Raw genomic sequence first — 22,846 nt, 5'->3', positions numbered from 1 at the left:
AAAACATAAGAGCATCTCAAAGGGATGTAGCATTTAGATAGGGGTGTGCTATCCACACACCCCAAATTACTTCATACACACCCCTTGTTAATTTCTGTCCGTTGATCTTCTTCAATTCATTCGATCCGACGGCCGAAAATTAGAAGGGTGTGTGAGAAGTAAAATTAGGTGTGTGAATATCACATCCCTTTAGATAATAAAGTTAGATTCCTTATGCCACGTAGAAAAACACAACTCCACCGAAAATAATAACTCAATTAACAAATTAAAAAATTAGCAACTGACCTCATAAACATCCCAAGGTCAGCCATTACTTCTCCAAGTTAGAAAATTATATCTAGCTTACTCAAAAATACTGTTTAGCAAATAGTTTAAATTAAAGAAAAATTAATGAAAATAGCTTGAAAAACTTTGAATTTTAATTAAAGGGATAAAACTGTGTTGTAAGTGAATAATACTATAAATGACTTTTTAAAATAAAAATATCATTTTTGTTAAAAATAAACAATATTAAAATTATTTCATTAAAACACCCTTAAATTAAAGCTAACCTGCGAAATAATAAAAGAGTCCAGGAAAAATCTCAGATGGTCCATTAGCATTTCTCCTCCAAGTAGTAGTACACTACGCACAAATAGGTCAAAGAGATGAGAATAAGTTTGGAGTGATACCTCACCCTTTTGAAATCTGTGGCTCTTAAAGCATCCATATCATATCACATCACAATTCAAGAGAACTGTTTGGTATGATCAGACCACGAAGTAATACATTATATATCACTATATAAATAGTATTATATGTGTGTTTAAAAATTTTAAAAATAAAAATTTTCATCATTTATATAAAAATATATTATGTATCATCCGTGTGTTATGATCATTCTAAAGATACTACCTGCCAATTGTCTTCAATGGTGCCACAGAAAAGAATAAAAAAAGTTGGACAGGTTTTTGCAGATTTTGCTGCCAAAGGGTCACAAAAAGTCAAAGATAGGGTGTTGGCAAAATTCCAATCCCATTCTCTTTTTTTTTTTTTTAACCCACGCAACCAACCCCCAACCCCCCCCCAAAAAACAAAATCTTTTATATTATCATTCATGACCCATTATTTCTCCATTTTTTTGATTAATTTACTATTAGCCTTCATGCACACGCTCACGCTCATGCAAAAGATATTTTTTGAATCACGGCATACTATGCGTGATTTATACGTTTTAAATGTATTTATATACGTAAATTGACAAAAGAAAAGTAAAATATTTGAAGTAAATGAATAATTTTATATTAAATTAGAAGAAATTCCTCATAAACCAATTAAGGGGGTGTATTCAATTGAGATTCTGAGACAGTTTCAGGGAATTAATAATTTTAGGGGTATTCAATTAGGAATTTAAAAGACTTCATAAAAGTTTAGGTGTATTCAATTGAGAATTATAATGACTTTTTAAAAGTCTCTAGAAATATAGGTGTATTCAATTGTGATTTTTCAAAGTCTCTAAAAAATTAGGTGTATTGGAAAACGAATTGAATTTGAAGGAATTTGTGAATTGGTGGATTTTGGAGGATTTCAAGGTAAGACCTATAAATAGCAAAGAGCATGGGAAATCTCACCTCAACCCTAGAAATTTTGAGTGACTTTGTGTGCCACTCTCCTCTCCAGAGACAGCGGCGCCTTCTGCTCCAAAAACAAAGTAGCTTGAAGGTAAAACTTTTCACCTTGCACATGTTTTCTTTGGATTTTTCTTGTTTGGATATTGTAATCTTGTTCTAGGGTTAGGGTTTTCTAGTCCAGGGTTTATCAGAATTTGAAACCCTATTGTTGAATATGCATGTGGGTTTATGGTTTGGTGTTTTGTTGAAATATTTTCTACTTTTGATTGTCAAAAAGATCAACTGGAATCCACAAAGATGGTTTTGGGGTCCATATAATTTTTGAATTTTGAATGGAAACTTGTTGTTGGATATCGAATTGATGTTTACTTTTAATTTGATGTCGAATAGGCATCAAAGAGGTTTTTCGTGCTTTATGGTTTGGTGTGGGTTTATGGTCTAGGGTTTATTAGGATATCAAATTGATGTTTTCTTTTATTTTTTTAACAAGTTTACATGAATATGTCCATGACTTGCTGTGCCTGAGGTGGCCAAGGCATTGCACGGTGGTGTTCCACAACCAAACGTGCTATGTGTTTTGTTGAAATATTTTATGAAGAAGTCTTTTAAAAACTTGACCTAATTTTTTTGTTTCCGTTTGCAAGGAAAGATGATCTAAATGTGGGGTTCATTATGTGTTTGGTTATCATGCTTTTAGCATCCGTTGATTTTATGTCAAATAAGGATGAGATTTTAGCATTCGGTCAAAATGTCAATGTAACTAGGGTGAGACTTGACAAGTTTGTTGTTCAATTTCTTTTGTTCAATTTGTCTTCTTTGCAATCCTATGCATGTAGTTCAGTCTTTATTGTGTGCAATCCTATGCATGTAGTTTCTTATAACATATTGGTAAAGAGTTTCAGAAGCCAGATCTCTTTTGGATTAGATGGTGATGAAGGGTCTTGTTCCCTCAATTGTAACCTACAATTTGCTAATAGATGGATGGTGTAAAAATAGTTATGTTGACAAGGTGTAAAAATAGTTATGTTGACAAAGTGATACTTTGCCTCTCCAGGATGTTCGGTGAAGATAGAGAACCAAATGTGATTACATACACAACATTAATAGATGGGTTGCTCAATGTTGGAAGGGTCGATGATGCTCTTGTGCTTTGGAACAATATATTTTGATGCGTATTCATGTGCTATGATTGGATCCTTTGCCTTCTGGGACAACCCAATTTTACCAATCAATTTGGATTTTCTTGAAATTAAATAATCACTGTGATTCATGGGAAGTCAAACAAATCTCTTGAAATTCATGAATAAACTCTCTGAAATTCTCCCATGCAAAGAATTCTCTCATAATTCATGTGAATTCTATAAAACTTTAACTCAAAATTCCTGGAAAGTGATTTTTTTTTCTCTCAAATTCCATGGAATTAGATTCTCTTAAATTCTCTCAAAATTCCATTTGAATTCACCCCCTAAAGCAAACTAATTCACATAATAAAATCGGTCTCTATATAATTTACATTAAGAATATATAAAATAATATTTAATAAACAATTGATTGAATTACATTATTGCTAGCTCATTGTGAGGCTAAGCCCATCCTCTCTCTCCCTTAGTGTATATAATATCGTTTGTTAAAAAAAAAACAATAATTTGAAATTTAATTTAATCACATTATTATCTTGTGCGAAAGACTTTTTTTGACACACCCTGACCTAAATCAGGGCATGCTGGCCGTCACATGGGAGTGACATAACCATGTGCATAGTGCGGAAGCAATAAAGATATAAGGGAATTGCAAAGGAATAAAAACCAAACTACTAACAAAACTAATTAAGATAGAGTGTTAGTGCGAGATTAAACGTGAAATATACAACCAGAGCATAAATAGCCTAAGTGTAGTCAAGCAGAACAAGTGCTAATTATACAACACCCAAGGGTGATCCTACATTTATGATGTTCTGTCAGAATCCCCGTCGAAATCCTCGTGATCTACCAAGCATTTCTACCTAAAACCTGGAGGGGCGCAAAACATAAAGTGTGAGTGGGCAAAAACAAAGCTTTTCAAAATCATTTTATTTCTCAAAAGTTCTAACCCCTCGCCATAAAACCTGTATAACTTCCCAGAAAATAATAATAATAATATGAATCAGAAATCATACTTAAGATGAAAATCCATAGAAGTATACCATGTCAAAGTATCTCAATGCAATGTTATAGGTAAACCAAGAAAAATATATAAATGTCAAATATCGCATCAGTCAAATCTCTCTAACTCAAACTGCACTGTTGAATATATAGCTCATAACCAATCTCAATCATATCAAATCAAATCCTGCACACAAGTCGGAACCACCTACAGTGGTCTGTATGACAAGACTAGGTGTAAACTAAATATGCTCTAGTGCTACGATTACGTGAAGGCTGTGCAAATAATCACGGGTCACCTACGAGTCGGAACCACCTAAAGTGGTATGTACGACAAGATTGTGCACCTAACTTGGATCCAAGGTGAGCATACGGTGCGGGAGGTGAACATCACGTGAAGGACTGTGCCCCAACTATGGCAGGAGCACTAACACCTGGTGCAAGTTTATGAGCTCTCATCACATCACATCATAACTCGCATAACTGAAGTAATCTCACATCTTTAATTTATGAACTTACCTGACACTTACCTGTACGTTCGCATCACCAATCATAATTATATGCAACTACTAATGCATAAATAAAATAGGCAAATACTTTGCATGGCATTTCAAAACGTATAATCATTCAAATTCATTTTCTGGGAAAAATCTCAAGTATATAGTATATACGGAAAACCAAAAGTCTACTCACTGATATGTCGAAGGGTCGTAGCCCCCGAGTCTCGATTGATGGCGCTCGTCCTCATGATAGGTCTCACCTATATGCAAAATAACTGAATAAACGTTATGTAAAGCACATACACAAAACTAGGAATTAACTTCTCATACAATGCTCAAATTGGGCATTTGAATATACCACGATGACCTACTCAACCTCAGGAACACCCCCATATTTTTAGAAAAAAATTCCGATGCCCTAGGCGCCGGCAAGGGCACGGCCAGACGCACCGCCACGCGGGGCCACGTGCCTGGCACACTTAACATAATCTTTAACGGCGTTAAGGAATATTTTGTCAAAAAGCAGCATATTTCGTTAAAACTAACCTGACGCCGTCAAATTTGACGGAATATTTCGTCGTCTTCAACCTTTGAACTTCGGTGATTGACGTTGTCACCGGAAAACTGAAAAACTTCAAATCGTCATTTCCTGCTCATTTCTCAACCAAATTTCATGAAATTTGTACCAAAATGAAGCTTAGGACGAGAGGAACAAAACCTTACCACTTTCAAGCCTTGAAATCCACGAGATTTCGCCGGAGGAACCTCGATAATCCGACCAAACTTGAAACTCCCTAAACTCAACTTCCCGACGTCTAATTCACTTCGTTTTTCTTCTCCGAGCTTCGTGAAGATGTCCTAAAGCTCACTAGTAGCTTTAAATCTCTTAAAAACTTCAATAACACGAGTTGCATGAACAGTGACCCAAAACTGGGTTCTCGGGTTCTCATGAAAATAAGGTCTTCACATTCTAAAAATGGTATATACGAGTGCGTGACGATGAGATGAAGATGATGATGCTAACCACAAGCTTGATCCGTGCGTGAAATGGAGAGTTCAAGGTTTGTATGTACAATTGTACGGACATGGAAGAAAATGCAAAAGGGAAGAGAGAGAGTCAACGGGATAAGAGGAGGGTATGTGCGTGTGGTCCAGTTTGCAGTCAACCAACCAAAATTTTAAGTCTTTAGTTCTAACAAGGTCCAAATAATAAGGGATAGAACCTATTGGTCCAAATAATAAGGGATAGAAATTCCCATGCTCTCGAGGATAAATAATATACCGGGACGGGTGGTCACATTTTTTATAACTGGCATTACATGCCTCTTAAGATGTTTTGAACGTGTTTAAAAATAGAGAAAATAATATTTAATAAACAATTGATTGAATCACATTATTGCTAGCCAATTGTGAGGTTAAGCCCACCGCTCCATTTAATGTAGATAATATCGTTTGTTAAAAAAAAAAGACAATTATTTGACAACTTATTTAATCACATTATTATCCGCTTGCGAAATACCTTTTTTTATAACCGGCATTACACGTCTCTTAAGATGTTTTGAACGTGTTTAAAAACAGAGCAATTGAATCACATTATTGCTAGACTATTGTGAAGCACTAATAAATAAGTAAAGAAATTGTATAAAAAATTAAGGGAATTGTTATTAGCACTCCAAAAATCTCATTCTACACTCCAAACTTTCTATATTAGGAAAGAAAAATACACTTGTGAGGAGTGTATAATGAGATTTTTGGAATGCCAATAATACTTCCAAAAATTAATTATTAAAAAAACACTATTAAAATGATGAAAATGCCCCTACCTTATTTGATGCATTATTTTGGGATGCCTTTAAAGTTTTTTGTCTAAGGGGCATTTTTGTTCAACTATTTTTGTTGAAACTTGATGACACCAAAAAGACTATTCACCTTTTTGTGTTGGCTAGATTAGTGTAGAGCATAATTATCACTCATGAACTAATTTTCAATTCCAATTTCCTAAAAAACCCTAATCCCAAAACTGATGCATGATGATAGGAGATAACAAGCCAACAAAAAAGAAACTGATTCCAGGCTTTCCATCACATAAATATGAATTATGAACCCAGTCGTGTACATAAATCTGCCATTAATCACATGGTTGAATTCAAGCACTTCCTCCAATGTGCGTGTAAAGCCTTTTTCTTGATAGAACCGACATTTGGAGAGACGGGATTGGAACAGAGAACTTCGGTGCAATGATATACATTTAACAACTTCAGCGACAAGCCCCATGTTATTAGCTCTAAAGGTAATAGAGAATTGTTATTAGTATTTTAAAAATCTCATTCTACATCTCTTACAAAAAAATTTGGAGCGCCAAATAAGATTTTTGGAATGCTAATAACAATTCTCAAAATAATAATGAGTAATTATTAATTAAAAAATACCCAGACAAAAAGGGGGGCCAAGCAATTTTCATTCCTGGAAATCATCCTTGTCATCAATGGGAATTGGGCTGTTTCTCCAGAAGACAGCAAGAGCACTCCCACCAAGCTGTTAGGAGGGACAATTTATGATGACAGTAAAGAAGGTTGTACTTGGTAGAACACCCATGATTAATTAACTCAAAAAAATAGTTAAGCAAGAAATTAAGAGATTTTAATAGAATCGTACCGCCATGCAAACAACGCTGACGGCAGAAGGGACGGCAACAAGGGGGTTTGTAAAATGCTTTTGAGCTAGTAAAAATCCAAGTGCTGAGCTCTGCAAATGAAATATCGCGAAGGTAATCAGCAGGTACTTAAATGTATGAACTCGTTCAACCTTGACAAACACCGCGATAGAATCAGTAAGAAAATACTAGATGAGGCGATGTTTACCTGCACCCCACACTCTAGGGAAATGGTACGAGAAGTAGATTCACCGAACGATAATTTTGAAATCCAATAACCAGTACCAAATGCAGCACCGTGTAGAACAGCCACCGGGAGTATTAGTTGAGCTCCTTGTGTTTTCAAGACTTCAGAAACTTGACCGATCTTAACAATTATAAGAACACAGTTACTCTACTAGATGCGTAATGTAGCTACAATGAATTTACCGAGGTGGAAAACAAAATGTATATGTACGGAAGTCGATTCAGTTAATGTTTGTGACTTACCGGACTGGCACAGAGTAGAGTGGTGAGCATTACTCCAATTAAAGGTGTCGCCGCGGCTATCTTTGAAGTGAATTTGGGGAAGAACTCGTTTGCCAGTACTGCTACATAAAAAAGGGTGGAGAGTGTTGATTATAAATTTAAGTCCAGATATTGGAAATAAGCTATCATTTGTGGTAGGATTTTCGAATTCTAATGATAATTATAAACCTTCTATTACCTCCAACAATTGTTGGCATTAAAACAACTGGAAAGTACTGAGTGAGAGGCCCTGCAAAGATGGTGGGGAGGAAATGTCAGCGTAAACAGACTGTTTCCGTATATTTTCTTTTATCTGTAACATTTCTCCAATTACTCTAGGAAGTGCCGGTCAAGTATTACTTATCAACTGCAGAAGTTGATGCATTACTTATCAACGGAATTATGAACCGTGTTTCAACTTACTGCGGCATCAACTGGAACAAGCTGGCCAGCAAGAAGCTTGGTAAGAAGTGGTGTCATAATAATAGCTCCTATTGTGGAATACCTACAGAGAGACCACAAAATAACCTTTGTCTCAATATGTAACATTACAATAAAGTAAAGACTGTTGATTTTGGTTTTATAGTACTGCAGTAGCAGCATACGCTAATAAGTGCTGCAAACATTTTCCAGGACCTGCTCAACCAAAGAAAATGCATGCATTTGAGGGCGTGTAAGTTACGTTGTCATGAGAACAGAAAGCGCAACGTTTCCCTTAGAGATATAAGTAGCAACATTTGACGCCTGACCACCAGGACAGCACGAGACCAAGATGAGACCAGTCGCAATAGGTGCAGAAAGTTTTAGTCTGAAATATCAGAAAAAAATTTTAGATAACTATACATTTAGGTCAATGTTACTATTGCAGCTAAACACTCGTAAGCTGTGTTCATCGTTATACAATCCAAAATATGTTCATATTAAATTGCATCTGAACGTTGAATTGAATAGATATCTAATTATAATTGTCAAACATGCTTTCCTATTACCTTTTATCATGATCCTGAACAGCATAAAGGACAAACTCTACTTGAAATTATTGAAATAATGCATTTCAATATTAAATTACACGACAGATAACAAAAACTTCAATGAAGAAATACGAGGGCAATTGATCATGTACTGTGCAAGAAAACCTACACCCACCTGCAACAGAGAGATTAATTATAATTTAAAAGTTCTGTTTTAGATGTGTCCGCCAGTTTAAATGTGAGTGGATGTTACTCACTGACTGTCCAAGGATTACGCAAACATCGTCTAAAATCCTCAAAGGTCAATGTCAATCCCATAGAAAGCATGAGGAAACCCCGGCCAAGCGTGAAAAGGTCTGTCTCCAACCAAGTTACCTGTAGGAACCATGTAAATAGGCTAACCATACGCTAGTTGATATGCCACACAATCAAGTAGCAGGCAAAGATATTACCGCAGCTGGCTTGTAGATCCCAAGGATGGTGCCCAGTATGACGTGTCCGTGGAAGTAGATTTAAAACTTCCAACTGTTCTTGAAAAAGCTTTGTATAAAATATACACAGAAGTAAGCAATTAAGAAGTACCGAAGATGAGAATCTGGTTAAAAGAAATGTAACACCTACACACACAGGAAATAGAGTTGTCAAAGTTTCGATAATTTTCTCGTACTGGCTCATCCCGCTAGGAGTACTACTAGGAAGGTCTCCAGATAAATTTGTTGTAGCCTTGCACAAGACTTCGGAGTTCCTACGCATAGTTGTCAACAAGCTGATGAATGTAGACTTGGGTGTTCATAACCAGGAAGTGCATGATAAGGGAAATCATCTTTACAAACTGTTTACTAAAAAGACGACAGACTGGACGGTAATGGTAACTTCTGGGGATAGGTGAGGGGTAAGACATTCCACCGGGGGTTGGGGGTCGGGTGTTAAAACAGAATAGAAATCTGAATTGAAGAAACAGTGAAGTTGATGCAGGATCAAGACAAAACAAAAAAAAGTTTAGTTAATGAGAGTCTCTATAATTTCCTATGTAACAAATGCAATGTCTGAAGTCTTTGAGCCTCTCTATGTCACATAATTAGAGTGGATCTTTCCCGAATCATGTACCATTTGCCCTATAAGTGCAATTTTCTGATAGTTTGTTGTCTTTCAGCCTCTTTCAATATCAGTGTTAGTGGAAAGAAGTTCTGTGAATTCATGCTTCTGTGTGAGGCCAAGCAACCTTAGAGTGATTCCGAGGCACCTTCAGTGTGATCCCGAACGCCAGTGTGATGCCAAAGGCCGGAGTGAATCTGGATTTCTTACTATATTCCTATCCACTCTTCTTGTCCTACATCAGGCCATCTCTACTCCCGGTGTATAGCACATCAGGACATGCTCTTCCACACCCTCCTCCAAGACCAAATAAGCTTATTCCGATTGTCTTTACAAAAGTGAACTACGAGCCCACTATTGTTCTGACCAGAATTAAACAGTAACTCTAGTGCATGATCACATAGATATACTAACATATATGCATAGCTGCTCAAGTGGAACACATAGCTGAATGGCCGAGCTGATAGCTTCCATAATTCCGATTTGATTTGGTAAATATTTATCAAAAAATGCTACTTTTATTACATATTTGTACTATTGTTTGGACCATCTCTAATAATATAATTGAGACTTATGTATGTTGATTTACCTTACTTTTATTAGATAGATGTTACCAATTGATGGTAAAAATAGCACTATTTATTTACAGTTGACTTTCACACTTTTTCCTCCTCCAGCTGTATTTATTGTTTTTCATTTTTATTTTTTTTTACGGGGAAGCCCCAGTCATTCCACACTTCATAAAGACTAAAAGCATTTCAGCTCATTCTTACTCACGGTTAAATGGCACACGTCTTTCCAAAACTTTCAACTAGAATCGCCCGTATTTATCTCAAGACCATAAAGCAATATTTGTTATTTTTATTTATTTTGAACGTATTCATTTTAGTGATAATGGCAAGCAAAACGAAGAAAAAAAAAGAAAAAAAAAATTGTGGTGAATGAAACTTTTACTTCTAGTCGTCAATAGTTCTTGAAGTGGCGAAAATAACTTTGGATGTGGGCCTGGTGGAGGACCACTCCTCTATCACAAATATCCATGAAGTTTTGGTGGGCCTTTGGCCCTTTGATTATATATCTTATTGATCCTAGTGGATGGGCCTCTGACATTTCTGAGTGACCCATATTAGCACTGGTGGGGGGTTCTCTTCCCTCTTTTAATGTCTTATCCTGTAGAAACATATTCATCTGAATCACCTCTAATTTGTTGGAGAGAATAGTGTGTTTCGGTGTAATTTATACACGATGATTTTCGATTGTTAGATTTTCATCATTGAATTCTTGACTACGGATTTGATGGCCAAAGGATCAAACTTGAAATTTTTCGGACTTAGTGAGTATGGGAAGAGCCCTTTAAACAAAATTCATTTTATCAGGCTTCTCTTATAGAGATTCTTCTTTTTTTGCATTTAGATTTTTTGGATATGCTGGCCTATAGTTTTGTCTCCTCTTCTTGATATTTGATTTTCTGTTTTACCTAATCATTTAGGATTTTTCTTTTTGTTTTGCAGCTTATCTGGTAGGTTCTTACTTTTTTGGTTTTGTTTTAGAGGGGGCTTGGTCCTAAGTTCCCCTCGTTTTTTGTTTTTTTTTTTAAAGGAGTAGAGCTTATGTTTCTCCCTCATCAGATGTAATTTTTTTTATTAATAAATTTCCTCGTGCTGCTAAGATTCTAAATAAACTTTGTTAGATTGATAGTCTAGTCAATTATCAATTGAGAAAATTAGAATCCCCTACAAACTTTTTTTTTTTTTTATATCTTTTGGACTAAACATTTGTGTCTTTTCAAAATTTGATTAAAGTGTTTTGACCAATAAACACCTTAGTATTTTCAGTTAATTTAAATGACATATCATTATGTATTTTTTGAAAAATAAAATGTTAATTATTAATTTCTGAATTTATCCTCTAAGTTGTTGGATGTGTTTTTTTTCATTATATTAGTTATTAACTCTATTATCTTTTTTTCCAATTATATTATTTCGATCAAAATAAATTGTTTTGTCCTACAAACATTAAATATTCTCTCTTTTTTCAAATGGTTTGTTTTTATGGATTTTTTTTCCAAATCGTTGGTGATCCACAATAATTTTTTCATTTTTTTTTCAGAATATTTTTCTTTGCGTTTTTTGTTTACTTATAGTTGTTGACAAACTATTATCAGGTGCAATATATTATGTGTATATTATCGTTGGGTACATTTGAATTTGTAAAAAGTATTGATTGGTACGTTTCTTTGCGGTTTTGGTACGTTTGATTTGGTATATATTGTTGATATTGGTACATTATTTTCAGTTTTGGTACGTTCGACTTTGTACACATTATTTATTGGTACGTTTATACTGTTGTCAGTCCTATTTTTGGTACGTTTGATTTCGTTGGTTTTAAAAATATTTGAAAAAGAAATATATATATATATATATATATATTAAAAGGAAAAATGATGAAAATTGTTTGAAAACTTTGAGTTTTAACGATAAGTACAAAATAAAGAGTAAAGTGAATAGTACTAGAATTGATTTTTTAGTGTAAAAATTTTGTTTTTGGTTAAAATAAACAGTACCGGGAGCTTTTTGTTAAAGTTCCCTATATTAAATCATAGTTGATCATTGCTAAATTGTAGGAAGTATTGTGAAAATAGATTGTATCTAACTACACCCTTTTTTTTTTTTAACAATTATCTCCAAAGAGGGAGAGAGTAATCAAAATGCTAGATTATAGGGAATTTTAGTGTGAGGTTTTAAGAACTATGGGGCAATGGCAGGTTATGTAATTTTGGTACAAAAAATATTAATTCTAGGGGTGTGCTATACACACACCCCATTTTACTTCTCACACACCCCTTGATAATTTTTGTCTGTTGATCTTCTTCAATTCATCTGATCCGACGGCTAAAAATTAAAAAGGTGTGTAAGAAATAAAATGGAGCGTGTGGATATCACACCCCTAATTCTAATACATGTGGCACCAAAATTATGAGAAAAGAGTTCAATCAAATCTCTAAAAGGTATGAATGTTTAATTTAAAATTTTCAAAATTGAGGCACTTATTTCAAAACATCCCTTATTAATTACTTATATGTCGTAATGAGACTAACCCTGGAACTCACTAATAGTTCCACAAAAATTAGACCGAAGATATCCTGAAGTGGGTCCATCACTTTAATGTCATTAGTTAACAACGACCAACCTAAAAACATATATAAATTTTGTTCCAAAAAAAAAAACATATGTAAATTAATTGAATGTCAAAGCGTCAAAGCGCACTATATAAGTAGAAATTGTAAGCTCGTGGCTCATTTTGAAGCCAACTAAAAACCTGAATGGTGTTAAGGCTTAAGATTGAGGTCCAATTAGATGGAGCCAAAACTACAAGTGCTCAGCGGCTACAAATTAGCACCAGAAGGAGCAAAACACCAAGGCAATGTCCAGATTGACCAGTTTTTCCCCTTTCCCTTTTTGGTGTCGCCAATGAGAAAAATAGTGATGGTGCATGTGGTCGAGACTTGACATAGATTGATAGACTGCAGGGCCAAGGATTTTTGAAGCTTTTGAGCGGCTGTCGTGTTGGCTCTTTATATTGATTGGTTATTGCTCATGCCTTATTCTTTCACATCAGCCACCATTTTCGTCGAGATTGTCTAGTATGCTAAACAAACATCGACAATGATCAAAATTTAACGATTAGTAGTTTCTTTGTATAAAACACACGAGAACATAATAAACTTTATAGTTTTACCAAAATACTTTGTGTAAAATAGCCGGATGTATTCGATTGCTCTTGCTAATTAAACAAAATCCGTATAATTTGACTTCACTAGTTCCACTTGATGAGAGAAAATCATCCTAGTCAAGAAGTCCTACCAAAATATGGCATGGTCTTACATTTTTTGCTTAATTTTCATTGCTATAGGTGGTTCATCTTCTACAAACAACTTAGAGTGGTGGGGTGGTGAACTACACATAACCACATGCATTTCACTTGTTCATGTGCCAAGACAACCCAACAAACAACCTAATCTCTGACTACTTAAATTCTATATTTAATTAATTATTAATTAGTTTTCCAAGTTAAAGTGTTAAACATATAATATTCTCCCTCATGCCATCCATACATTTGTTCCAAATCCATGACAACACAACCCACCTAAACTCTATCTCATCATTTTTCTATCTCTATCTGATATCAGATTTTCTACCTCTATTTGATATATTCTTCTTTCTCTAATTTTTTCACAAAAAAAAAAAAGAAGATTTAGATTCATTTATTCTCATGCATAATTCAATTTCAATGTTTCTTAAAAAACACTATATTCTTCAATTTCTCTCATTACAATCGATGATTGTTCTCTTGAAAATACATGTTGATGCATACATAACTATGTACGAAGCCATGATAGCAACTGTGGGAAGCGTTGGTGAGACAAACCCTAGGACCTAGTGAGGCTGATACCACGTAGAAATATCATTCTTTGATCAAATCACTAGGTACAAAACATTTATATAGTACACTAAGTACATGTATCTATGCTAGAAATGGGAAATTGCTAATTAAACATAGGACTTGACTCTTACTATGTTTAATCCAAGTTGATCGTATTTGACCTATAATATAAGTAAACATATATTAAAGGGAAGAATCGGGAGATGATTGTGATCCTTAAACACGCTGGGAGTTGGCGGTTGCAAATGGAGGATTGTATAGTTCATCTTTCAGTTTCATCCCCATAAATAGGTGTAACACAGAATACAAATAATTCTGCATCCATGCCAACTACAGAGCAAGCATGTTTGATCTATTTTCTTGCTAATTGGTTTGTTTCCACAAGAAAAGTAAGCACTGGTCTTTTCAAATAATGTTCTTACCAATTAGGGTTTGTTTCCATAGAAATGGAGACACCATCTTTTCTGATTGACGGAAAATCAAAGAAAGTTTGGTGAGATATGCATGAATGTTCATTGACATGTGACTCCAGCGTATGGAGAAAGCTATACGAAACCTTAGCGATATACTGTGTTTGTTATCTCATGTTTGATTTCACGAAAAAGTAAAAACTAAAGCCGGAAGGTTTCTTCAAACAAAAGAAGCTAAATGCATATTTTCTGTCTCTTCTCAATAAATTAGTAGAATATGCAAATTTGTTAGGTGTTGACACAATGAGATATACCTTTTATATGGCAGATACTTTCGATCGTGTACATAATAATATGTTTCATTAACTAAAAAAAGATATGGACGTAGCAAAATTGAATATAACTGGTATAGAAAAGTTACAAAAGCATAGAGGCATTATTTTGCAATCTATCGTGTATAGTTAACCTGATTCTACGTATTGCCATTGCATTTCAATAATAATTGAGAGCACAAAACCAAAAGGGTCTAAATTCTAAAAGAATTGGGACATGACGTAATAGAGAGATAAAAAGAGACAATGGCTTTCTCGATTATACTGATCTCTACGATGGAGTTATACATATGGTCACATGCTGCCTGGGGCATTTGGTTGGCCACAGACAATCGTCAATTCGCCGTCTAACCTGTCTGTCATGATATTAACCAATTGTTTGTGATGGCTGATGGCTGACTGGGGAGTCTGGGGACCGATTAATTCCAGGGCAAAAGGAACATCATTTTTGTTTTTCCAAATAAAGCTTATCTTTCAAGAGGAAATATTAGGTAAGCGGTCGGATCATCCGTAGTATTCGACTATCTTATAAGATTCAACAGATTTTTGTTCACTTAAAATCTCTATTGAGAAACATATCAATAATATGGATGGTTGCGATTTTCAATAATTTTTTTTATTTAAAATGGTATCTAAGATTGGCATAACTCATTATTTTAATTTCTAAGATTTAAAATCGATACAAGTGGTCCATGAGATTGTCCACCGTTAATCATTTTTGTCCTTCTGTGAAAATCTCCACTAACTTGAATAAACAACCAGTTAATTAAAGGGAGGGGTTGATTTGTCAAACAGAGGTTTTTCGTAGAAGGACCAAAATGATTGACGGTGGATAATCTCATGTACCACTTCTATCAATTTTAAATTTCAGAAACCAACATGATGAGTTGTGTTAATTTCAAAAATCATTTTGAATAAGTTAATAATTTAGTTACATTAAATAGTCGGACAAGATACCTAATCAGATGGCTAATTCAAATTCTCTCATTTCAGAAGCTCCCAAATCATTAGGAATTGTATTTTATTATGAACTTTTCTCATACGCAACGATAAAAAAAAAAATCAATTAATTAAAGTAGAAAATAAATAAGTGGGCTTCAGTGGCTGCAAACATTATGATATTGCTGGACTCGGTCTTGCAATATTTGTATGCTCTCTGCTGGAAGTGGATCCCCTCCGGATCCATATATCATGAGTCTACTGAGTAGACGATTCATACTGTTAAAATTTGATTCAACGGTTATAATTATTATAATTTTTAGAGGATTCCTTGTTTATAATCGTTGGATCAAATTTCAACGATCTGGATCGTCTGCTCAACCGGCTCATAATATAAGGATTCGGAGGGGATCCGGTTCCCTCTCTGCTGGCCCTATTTTTTATGCATGCGCTAACTGGTTTATTCTTTCGGATTAATAAAATATAATATATTCTAATGATCTTGGAAAAAATAAAATTATTCCCAATCATTTCTAAGTCAATGAAATATATATTTCCTGGGAAACACATCTATTATTATAGAAATTGTATTGCATGGATATTGAAAATATGTGTTATATATGCAGTTATGCATGCACTAGCACTTGTTGAAAAAGCAGGTTCAGCAAAACCCTACTTTCGTATAAGTACTTCGCACCTCTTTGAAGATTTGTTTTATAACTGTTAACTCCGGCTAAATTAGGGTTTACGTGGAAGCTTTCTTTGCCATGGTCATGATATGTTTGACTTACACTGTACTGGTAAAATCTCCAGTTGCGTTTTAGCATGAAGTGATTAGTTAAATACTTCACTTTACAAAAAGCAAAATTAACATCTTCTTTTTCCTCTTTCCAATGTCCTTTTCCCTAGAATTCCTTTTCATGCTTCCTTTTCTTCTACAGAGAAAGAACTTACATAGAGAGTGGTGAACGTGCTGTATGTAAGTCGCTTTTCTTAAAAAAAAAAAAAAAAAAAACTCTAATTGAAAGAGGATTAATACAAAAAGCAAATTAACTTCTTTTTCTTGTTTCTAATGTCCTTTTCCCTAGAATTCCTTCTCATGCTTCCTTTTCTTCTACCGAAAAAGAACTTACATAGATGACGCGTTAAACTCGTTGTATGTAAGTTGTTCTTCTTCTAAAAACTCTAATAGAAAGAGGATTAATTAATCTTATATTACTATACCGTTATTAATTTACCCAGCATTTCATACAGCCAAAACGTATGAATATTATTATATTACCTACCCATTTCATCTGTTTTTAAGACACATTATTACTGATTAGATACATAATAAAAGTTTTGTTGCCCTTAATATAAGTTAAGAGTTTTTGATAATTTTTAAAGGAGAAATTAGGTTCTCATCCTTCATTTTGCTACTCCATTGATTAAAATCCTATTCCTTGTCAAATGTACCCATGCTAATTATATATACCCATTCATGTAATTTTTTCAAATTTTTAATCTTAAAATGTACTCATTGTTAAATATACCAAATTGTTATATGTAAAATGTACCCTTTTTTTTATATATAAAATCTATTCAATTTTTTTCTAATCCATTTTTAAACTTATATGGGTACATTCTTTTTTCTTTGATTTTAAAATGTATCCATGTCAATCTTAATCGAAGAAATTTACTAATGTTATTGAGCCTAATATATATATTTTTTTGTGATTTTGAAGAATGTACCCATGTTTTGATACAATAATTTTTTGGTTAATTTTGATGAATGTACCCATGTTTATACACACACACACACATACACACACAATAGTATATTTATATTTTAATATTTTTAATCCCACAAATTATGGTTTTTTATTTAAAATCTTATTTATATAATTTTTAATTTTTAATTTTAAAAATATAATAACGTGCATAAAAATAAATTATCACATTAATTTCAGGGACTTCAATCAAAAATTGAAAACCAACAATGTTTCAATCAAAGAATATTCATAATTAGGGACTGTATCCAAAGTCTCCATTTTTTTTAATATTTGGGCTGGAAATTAGTTAAAAAACAGGAGCTTATTTTGATACAAACAAAAGGCATAAAGTGCCTGCCTTGAGTTGGTGAGCATCGGCAGTTGAGATGGATGAACCATTTACCGAAACTTGGAAGCATATTATAAAAAGGAAAATAAATGTTAATTTAAAAATGCCACTCGAATCCTCGATTGCCATACCAAACATATGTCAAATGGCAACTACTCTTAAAGATGAAAAAACAGATGAGGTAAAAAAAATCATGTGAAATCCTACCTCTTTCTCAACCTATAATTTATAATAAGCAGTGTAGAATGTATATCTGAATTTAGTTAAGTTGGCCATAAGAGCGTGCGTTTTCACAATTATGATTAATTTATCAATTGTACAAGGAAAATAATACATTATGAAATAATTGAAGATACTAAATTATGATAATGAATCTCACATCGGAAAAAAGAGCGGCGTTGTATTGGGCTTATTAGAAAAATGAGTTACTCCCGTATTCCCAATAAAATTTGTGGTGGAACTTCAACTTTTTTAACTAAATAAGTAGGAAACCACCAATTTATATAAGTTAATGCGAAGTTATAGCTTGAGTTGGTTGAATTTATATCGTGAATGCTTTTAAGTAATTTAAAAAAAATATTGAACTGCATTGAGCTTGTAATTTAGTTGGACTCATTTCAGAGATTGAATTGGACTAACTTTGACATGGAGTAAACAGTATAAGAATTATGAAGCGTTTAGAGTCATGTCAAGCTAAGCAGTATAGGAATAACTTTTAAAATTTAACGAAAATAAAATAAAGTCCCGTAAATACAAAATACCAAAAAGTAAATAGTAAAATATAAATACGTAATTTAAAAAAAAATCCTCAACTATCAAGGTTTTTTGAGTTTGAGTTATATCATGGGAGTCGAATAAGAGACTTTTTAATAAGAAGGATGAACGTATAATATTTTTGGTTAATTTAAAAGTATTAATATTTTTACTTTTTTTTAATAATACGAATTTTCAACTTCTTCCACCGTATTTTTGTTCTTCACGCAGGCCGCTGAACACTGTCGCCAAAGTTGCCACTCGTCACTGCCGCCAAAACCACGCGCCTACAGAAAACCGTAGCAAAATAAATAAAAAAACGTTATTATTTATAAATAATCAATTAATTCAGGCCAATAAATTACTAATAAATACGTTAGCACTCCCTGCCAGCACACCACTCCACACCACACCATATGAGCTTCTGTTTTCTTCCAGCTTTATTTTCACTTTTCTCACCCTCGTGATACCTCAAATCCCTCTCACTCTCCCTCTCTCTCCTCCCTCACATTACCCACTGCTCGCTCTCACACATGGGGTTTCGTCTGAAACCCATTCGCCGCCGTCTACAGACCGGCCGGAAAACCACTTATTGCTTCTGTCCAAACCTCTGTTAGAACAATCCCGTTGTTCTTCTTCTCCCCTTTTGTTATTATTTTATATTTTAGAAATATAATGGCAGTGAGTTTTAATGCTATGGTGGGTTTCGTTCTCATTACGCTTCTGGCACTGAGTGGTGGACGAGTCAACTCGGAGCCGACTCAGGACAAGCAAGCCCTCCTTGCATTTCTATCCCAGACCCCACACGCGAACCGGGTCCAATGGAATGCGTCCGTTTCGGCCTGCACCTGGGTTGGAATCATCTGCGATGACAACCAGTCCTACGTCTACTCCCTCCGCCTCCCGGGCGTTGGCCTCATCGGCTCGGTCCCTCCCAACACACTCGGCCGGCTGACTCAGCTCCGGGTTTTAAGTCTCCGGTCTAACCGACTCTCTGGTCCAATTCCCACCGATTTCTCCAACCTAACTCTGCTCCACAACCTCTACCTTCAGGGGAACCAATTCTCGGGTGAGTTTCCGACTTGGTTGACCAGGTTGGAGCGGTTGAACCGGCTCGATCTCAGCTCTAACAACTTTACTGGTTCGATTCCGTTCGCCATTAGCAACCTGACCCAACTGACCGGGCTTTTTCTTGAAAACAACGGTTTCTCAGACAAGCTGCCCAGCATCCCAGCTGGCAAGCTGGCCAGTTTCAATGTTTCCAACAACAAACTCAACGGCTCAATCCCGGCGTCGCTATCCAAATTCCCCGCCTCCTCATTCTCCGGAAACTTAGATCTCTGCGGCAGCCCACTTCCGCCGTGTAAGCCAATTTTTCCGCCGCCCACTCCGTCTCCCGAGTCCCCGCCCATAATCCCAGTCAACAAGAAGTCCAAAAAGCTCTCCACAGCTGCCATTGTCGCCATCGCCGGGGGTTCCGCTCTAGCCCTGTTCCTGCTCCTTCTCATTCTCTTCCTCTGCCTCCGGAAACTGCGGCGTCAGCAGCCGGCGAAGCCCCCGAAGCCACCTGTAACGACACGGTCGGTTGCGGCGGCTGAGGCTGGAACATCATCATCGAAAGACGACATCACGGGAGCGTCCACCGAGGCGGAGAGAAACAAACTTGTGTTCTTCGACGGCGGAGTTTACAGCTTCGATTTGGAGGACTTATTAAGAGCGTCGGCGGAGGTTCTGGGGAAGGGGAGCGTGGGGACGTCGTACAAGGCGGTGCTGGAAGAAGGGACGACTGTGGTGGTGAAGCGGCTGAAGGACGTGGTGGTTACGAAGAGAGAGTTCGAGATGACAATGGAGGTTCTGGGGAAGATTAAGCACGACAATGTGGTGCCGCTGCGCGCGTTTTACTTCTCGAAAGACGAGAAATTGCTCGTCTACGACTATATGTCCGCCGGCAGCTTGTCTGCACTTCTCCACGGTGTGATTTCGTTTCCCATTTTCCTCTTAATTTTTCCATTTTTTAATTAAACAAATTAATGCTGATTATTTTTCAGTATGATTAAAGCTTAATTGGTTTAATCCGAGAGAATAAACGCAGTGCTCCTTGGTATAATTTCTTTTCTTTTTCTTTCTAAATTTATGAATTTTCTATCCGGCGGTGAGTGCGCTGAAATCACTGGGATATTGCTATTTCTGTACAAACATTCTTAGTGTGCAAGCTACGCATAAATGTCTTTGTTTTTTCTTTTCAGAGCAAAAAAAAAAAAGAAAAAGAAAAGGAAAATTAAAACTTGGAGATAAAAGGGAAAAGATGAACTGGTCGTCATGATTCACCACGGTGGTCGGTGGTCGCCGACATCATTTCACTTTTTCTTTTATTTTCTGTGCAGAGGCTTTTAGTTTCTGTTTTTGAAAAAGGTAAAAGATACTCAACAAAATTAAAAAAAAAAAAACGAAATTAAACAATCATTTCATTAAAATTATGAATAATTGGATGCTGATGTAGGTTAGATCAGTTAGGTTAGTTATGCGGGTCTGCGCTCTTGCCTCTAGTTCAGATTCCACTCTCTTAGGTTAAGAGAAAAAGAGAAAACTTACTTATACCCGGCACGTTATTAATTTAAATATTATTACAGTGCTTAATTGATTGAGTTAAGCAGGTAACTAGAGTATTTTAGAATGTAGCGTTCTTTAATAAGAAAACAGATAATACTATGGCGGGTTAAACAAAAAGATTTTGATTTGATTGCAGGGAGTAGGGGCTCGGGCCGAACGCCACTTGACTGGGACAACCGCATGCAAATAGCGCTAAGCGCGGCGAGAGGAATAGCGCGCCTCCACGTAGGCAAGGTCATCCACGGCAACATTAAGTCATCCAACGTCCTGCTCCGGCCCGACAACGACGCCTCCGTTTCGGACTTCGGCCTCAACCCGCTCTTCGGAACCTCCACGCCGCCGAACCGGGTGGCGGGATACCGCGCGCCGGAGGTGGTGGAGACCCGAAAGGCCACGTTCAAATCCGACGTGTACAGCTTTGGCGTGTTGATGCTGGAGCTGTTGACCGGGAAAGCGCCCAATCAGGCGTCGCTTGGGGAGGAGGGAATTGACCTCCCGCGGTGGGTGCAGTCGGTGGTCCGGGAGGAGTGGACGGCGGAGGTGTTCGACGTCGAGCTAATGAGGTTCCACAACATTGAGGAGGAGATGGTGCAGCTTTTACAAATCGCCATGGCGTGCGTGTCCACCGTACCCGATCAAAGACCCGCAATGCAGGAGGTGGTCCGCATGATCGAAGATATGAACCGAGCTGAGACAGATGACGCTTTAAGACAGTCGTCCGATGATCCATCGAAAGGATCCGACGGTCATACTCCTGCCGCTGAGTCGAGGACCCCACCCAGCGTCACACCCACGCCTTAGAAAATAATTTCAATTTAAACAAAGAAAAAAAAAGAAGAAAAAATTGTAAAGGGTAGAAATTGGAAGGACAAATGGGAGTGCGAAAATACGGTTTGCTGCACCAACTATAATAATACAATTTGTTTAAAATTTATTTTATAAATTTTCAGCTAATTGTATTATTGTGTTTGGAGTATTGTACTGTATTTTCGACATAATAAAAAATTTCTCGACAAAAGACAATGTGGGTAATTTGTGGTGGGTCCAATATCTGTTTTTTTTTAATTTTAATTTTTTTGTAATTTTCTTTTTTAAAATTTGCCAATGATTTTTACAAGTGGGAGGAAGGGTTTGAATTGTTCATGAAGGTTTGGGGGGTTCACTGGAGGATTTCCATGAGCTGATTGGAATTGATTAATTTTAGTTTTATAGATTCCAGAATTTCCCATCTCTTACACATGGCTCTTGTTGGTTTATGTGTACTTTCTTGTTGGCTCTTTTGATTTTATTGCAATCCAGCTCCTGCAGCCAACTGGGTTCTTGAAAAATTCTCCTAAAAATGCTTATTAAATTCTTGCGCATTACTCAAAACAACATAAAACGACAATATATTTAGTTTCAAATTGCTTACAAGGAGCTATTCTTCTTTTCTTGGTAGCGTCAGACTTAGAGCTGTTAATTATCTTTATTGTGATTCACAAATCATCTCTAAAAAAATTTAATTTAAACTTTCACAAGTGACCTATGCGTCCATCAAATCGACAGTATAATAACAAATAACATAATCATGATGAATTGGTAAATTGTAAAAATATCATAAACATGACTCTTATAGAGTAAATTAAATATCGTGTTGTTACAGAAAAATGACTAACTTCATACATGTAAAAATTCAATTAGTGTGCTTAAAAAGAAAAGAAACTTGTATATGTCATAATGGTTGTATTTTAATTCAATAACACACTGTTATGTGAAAAGAGTTAAAAAACGCATTATCGAGCA

At 35.6% G+C, this 22,846-nt stretch overlaps 1 protein-coding gene, 1 long non-coding RNA gene and 1 pseudogene across 2 annotated transcripts; 2 read left to right on the top strand and 1 right to left on the bottom strand.

Annotated features, from left to right (window-relative positions):
* Window positions 1-1,413: 1,413 nt before the first annotated feature.
* Window positions 1,414-2,945, top strand: LOC139192581 (uncharacterized). Its single transcript, XR_011576783.1, has 2 exons — window positions 1,414-1,701; window positions 2,665-2,945. It is a non-coding gene; the product is annotated as an uncharacterized lncRNA (long non-coding RNA).
* Window positions 2,946-6,708: 3,763 nt separating this feature from the next.
* Window positions 6,709-9,135, bottom strand: LOC103400548 (sodium/pyruvate cotransporter BASS2, chloroplastic-like; annotated as a pseudogene).
* A 9,682-nt stretch (window positions 9,136-18,817) lies between these two features.
* On the top strand, window positions 18,818-22,299 carry LOC114821583 (probable inactive receptor kinase At2g26730). The gene is made up of 2 exons (XM_029094371.2): window positions 18,818-20,426; window positions 21,201-22,299. Exons 1-2 carry the CDS (start codon window positions 19,130-19,132, stop codon window positions 21,863-21,865), a joined length of 1,962 nt encoding a protein of 653 aa, XP_028950204.2. The 5' UTR covers window positions 18,818-19,129; the 3' UTR covers window positions 21,866-22,299.
* The last annotated feature ends 547 nt before the right edge of the window (window positions 22,300-22,846 follow it).

This window comes from Malus domestica, chromosome 15 (assembly GCF_042453785.1).
Source record: "Malus domestica chromosome 15, GDT2T_hap1".
NCBI classification, from domain to species: Eukaryota; Viridiplantae; Streptophyta; class Magnoliopsida; order Rosales; family Rosaceae; genus Malus; species Malus domestica.
Note: the sequence above shows the minus strand (reverse complement) of the source record. Positions and strands in the feature narration are given on the sequence as shown.

What these genes read in the sequence shown, in the direction of transcription:
- LOC114821583 (XM_029094371.2), top strand. Translation starts at nt 19,130, where the DNA reads ATGGCAGTGAGTTTTAATGCTATGGTGGGTTTCGTTCTCATTACGCTT. An exon ending in CTTGTCTGCACTTCTCCACG is followed by an intron (nt 20,427 to 21,200) that starts GTGTGATTTCGT and finishes ATTTGATTGCAG; the next exon opens with GGAGTAGGGGCTCGGGCCGA.